This window comes from Triticum urartu, chromosome 1A (assembly GCF_056163025.1).
Source record: "Triticum urartu cultivar PI428250 chromosome 1A, HENAU_Tu73, whole genome shotgun sequence".
NCBI lineage: Eukaryota > Viridiplantae > Streptophyta > Magnoliopsida > Poales > Poaceae > Triticum > Triticum urartu.
In genome coordinates this window covers 40,693,387-40,697,479 of record NC_141873.1, presented here as the reverse complement: position 1 = coordinate 40,697,479, position 4,093 = coordinate 40,693,387, and the positions used below count along the sequence as shown (strand labels likewise).

The following is a 4,093-nucleotide window of genomic DNA, read 5'->3' as shown; positions in this document are numbered from 1 at the left end:
CATTGTTTTGAAAACCCTTATTGCTAAATGAGGACGAAATCTAGTATCAAGTTAATGAGAAGTAACTAAGCACATTTATTAAATGGTATCGTCCCCTATATATGGCATGAACTTTAAATCACTATATCTTATATAATGTGGTGCATGCCTCAGATACAATGAATCTTAATAAACATGAAGATGGTGAGGGCTCCATAGATGGTCTAATCAATGGTAATTGTAATGTATCTTAATAAACATTCTAAATCTAGATTGATGGTTAATGATAGTTAACCATGCACATTTTTTTGGAAACTTGTGATTCTTATGTGCCCTCTAATGGGTAAAGGAAGGAAATAGTATGTTTGTAAAAAGAAGTGCCAAAAAGTTAGTAAAGAAACACAAAAATATATGAAAAACTCATTTTGTGAAAAAAAATGTTTACCTTAGGATACGAATTATTTAAAAACTTTCAATAGTCAAATCGACACAAATTTTCGTGTCTATGAACATGGGTAATATCTCTCTCCAAGTTTGTATGACACACATTGTTTTTAGATCGTCAATTTGACTGACAACTCGTGTTATTCGTCACTAAAACTTAGGTTCATTGTCGAAGGAAGCTTTTAAGGATTTTATGTGTTTAACGAGGGACCATTCAACATGAAAGTAAATGTGTAGATGAGCATTGCATTATATGCAATTTTCGCTAAGTAGAAAGGTATACCTAGATATTACTTTAAAAAATGGTGATCCATACAATGGAATGGAAGCAGAAATTTGTGGAGAAATGGAGTGTCTACAGACAACAGTCCAGACATTGTTCCGTGAAAAGGGCAAACAAGCCATAAAGCAAAAGCGAAACCCCATTGTAACCCCCGCTGAAATCACGCATGCACATGTCCCGCCCTCCCCCACCCCCAGCCCCCGGTTTACTTATTCACCAGCGATGCTTCCACCTATTTCGCCTTTCGCCCATAGTTCCATCGTTGCAGACAAAACCACCCTCCTCCTTGTCCTATCTCGCCCTTCAATCCTCCTCACCACATCCACGCCATACCCCTTTTGCCGCCGCCGCTGCCAGATCTGGAGCGGCTGCAGAAGCGCTGGTTGACGGTGCGACTTTACCCGTGGCCATGGTGAATTCGAAGGAGCCATCGGCCGAGCCTCCCTTGTCAGATCCCGCGATCGAAGGTGGCGTTGGGGATGGGAGGGGCACTCCTGCAGAGGCCGTGATGGCTTCATTAGGTGTCCACCGTGGCACGCCGTCGTCGCTCCCATCGACACTCAAGTCGTGTGGGAGCCAAGGATTGCTGCGGTCCACTCCCGTCAACCGTGTCGGCGAAGCAGTCGCCCCGACCATGGGCACCTCCTCGCAGGATCTGGAAGAGGTCAACCAGAGGCTACAACTCGGCCTCGATGAAGTGACCGCAGCATCGGGCGTTGGCAAGCCTGCGGAACACGAGTCCCCTAATGTCACTGAGGCGGTTTCTTCGCGGTCATTGAAGGCGCATACCCGCCGCCGCCGCCCTGCTATGTCATCCCAAGCAGAAGTGGTAGCCATGAGCGCGCCACCGCAGGCGTCCGAGTGCAAGCGACGTTCGGTCCGCGCCGATGCGCTCGACAGGCCACAGTTCTCCGTGACACTCTCCGCAGAAGAGATCGAGAAAGACATATACGCCCTCACCGGCGCGCTGCCGCACAGCCGCCCTCGCCACCGCCCACCCGCAGTGCAGAATCGGCTCAACGTAAGATCCGTTCCTCCTCAGATCCCTCCCTCACTCCCCTTATATTCGAGCTCCTATCACTCCTCAACAGGGGCCCATTCGTAACTCTGTAAACGTTCTTGTCCCCAGGTGCTACTTCCCGGCGCGCGGTTATTGGAGATCAACGCGGAGTCCTACCGGGTGCCGGATGATCACTGAGTCTCTCAACTCACCAAGCATCGTCGCCCAACAGTAAGCAAGCAAAGTGAATTCACCGATCACAATTCACATTCAATTCGTTGCTTCCATTGTGATCTACATAATCCATGGATTAATTGGTCACATAAAGTAAGAGTTGGTATGTATGAATCGTATCAACAGACTCGTTGTAAGCAACAAGTGATGACTTGTCAGTTGGTTTTTTTATTTGAAGTTGTAGTAAGTGATATTCTGTTTCATAGTAGCAGTAAGTAATATCCTGTTCTGTAGTAGCACCAATGGTGGTTCGTAACTTTGGTATCATTAGAAACTGGAAGGACGTAATGTGTGCTAGTGATTGCATTGTTGTCGATGATCGAGTTACTACGTTCGTTAACATCCATCCCCTATTGCAATCTTAATGCTAGTACTGCATACATACAGTTTCTTGCTCTGCTTTCTCTTGAAGATGTATTTGATAGCTAATTGTCATGGAAAGTGACAATACTACTGGGTTGCGTTCTAGCTGACCGACACAAGGGCGTGGGGACCAAACGGTTTCGAAAACCATGGCACCATGTGGCCTTGGTGGTGGGCGCTGCACAGTTCATTGTCTGTTTCTTGATTCCTTGTGGGGCTGGCATGTCAGGGAGATCCAAATTAATAAGGTAGTTGAATAACAGGCACGTATCTGAACTATATGTGGTTCCTATCACCGTCCTCGTGGTGCATCCCATGATTTGGTGATGTAGCACTGTTTGTGGTGCATCGCATGATATGGTGATGTAGCACTATTCATATGCTTTTTGGGTGTGCGGCCCATGGATGGGCTCCGTCCATGCACATATTTAGTTACTTGCAGGCAATAGTCCCAAAAAAATTACTCATGAGATTTATTTGTTAGCATACCTTAACGAATTTGGTTCACATCAATCATAAAAAAATACCATACTACTTGAAAATAGATGGTTTAATTGATTCATTAGTCCATTAATGATCCCCATCCTCTGCTCTCCAAGCAGCCTGGTTTTTCAATGGATGGTCGAGAGTGGCAGATCGTACCGATAACCCTAACAATGCATCTACCTTAGTTATGGGACACAATATTGACATGCACACATACGAAGCTGAAATAAGCTTAAACTTCTCTTTGTATCATTTGGAGGTTCTTTCTATGATTCTAATCCTTATGGTTTCCTTTCCTATGAACGCCATTTGGATCAAAGGAATGGTGCCACCAAAATTTATTTGGGTTAGCCTCCTATATCCCAATTCCACTTGAATTTGAATATCGGCTCCACCCTCTTTTTAAAACTCATGCGCGTGGGATTGAGACAGTTTTTCTTTGTTCTATTTGAGCTACTATTCATATAGTTTTCATGTCTTTTGTGGCAATACTATATTTTGCACTCCCAAGTTTAAGAGGTTCATTTGTTATTCGTATTCCTAATACATATGATTAATCTCAATTCATTTATTGTCCATTTGAAATGATGTATTTCATAAAAACATTCTGTAGAACTTTTTTGTAACATTCTATAGAACTTGACCCAAAAGATTTATAGAACATCTCCGACCTAAAATAGGTGGCATCAATTTCAAATGATTTAGTCCCGAGTTAGGTAGCCCAAGGCTCACAAAGGAATTCAACATCTTATCTTGCCCCTCACAATAGGGTTGGAGAGTGAATTCCAGGCTATCTATCAATCTATGGGAAGAGGTGGTTAATGGTCTAACCGTTACATCTGATGCGTTCTCTATCCTCACATCTCATAGTGTTCCCTTCCCTGGCCATAAACAACCCACTTTCCCGCAAATTTGGCAAGATTGCACTAGTGCAATTACACAGAGCAGGGACATCTTCGTCCAAAATTTCTCTTTCCGCTGCCCGTGATCTTTGTAAAAAGAATGTGTGAAATATTGAGGGGTGGTGGGAGTATAAGTTTTTGTTGTGATATCCTTCTCATTTTGGAGATGAAATTTAAGCCCTATATAGATAGAACGAACTTGTGCAAGAGTCTGCGATCTCCATAAAAAATTGTGTGCCAAACATTTGATAGGCGGTGGGAGTTGTTGATGTGATGTCCTACTAATTTGGGAGATGAAATCTAAGAGCATATCCACTAGGGCCCCCAAGACGCCCCTCCCCCAGGCCACTTTTTAGGCGCCGGCAATAAAAAAAAGCTCCCAGCCATACCCCCAAGGGCTTG

At 44.1% G+C, this 4,093-nt stretch overlaps 1 protein-coding gene across 1 annotated transcript; it reads left to right on the top strand.

Moving 5' to 3' along the window:
- The first annotated feature begins 966 nt into the window (after positions 1–966).
- Positions 967–2,384, top strand: LOC147989798 (uncharacterized). The gene is made up of 2 exons (XM_087514998.1): positions 967–1,727; positions 1,836–2,384. Exons 1-2 carry the CDS (start codon positions 1,116–1,118, stop codon positions 1,902–1,904), a joined length of 681 nt encoding a protein of 226 aa, XP_087371124.1. The 5' UTR covers positions 967–1,115; the 3' UTR covers positions 1,905–2,384.
- The last annotated feature ends 1,709 nt before the right edge of the window (positions 2,385–4,093 follow it).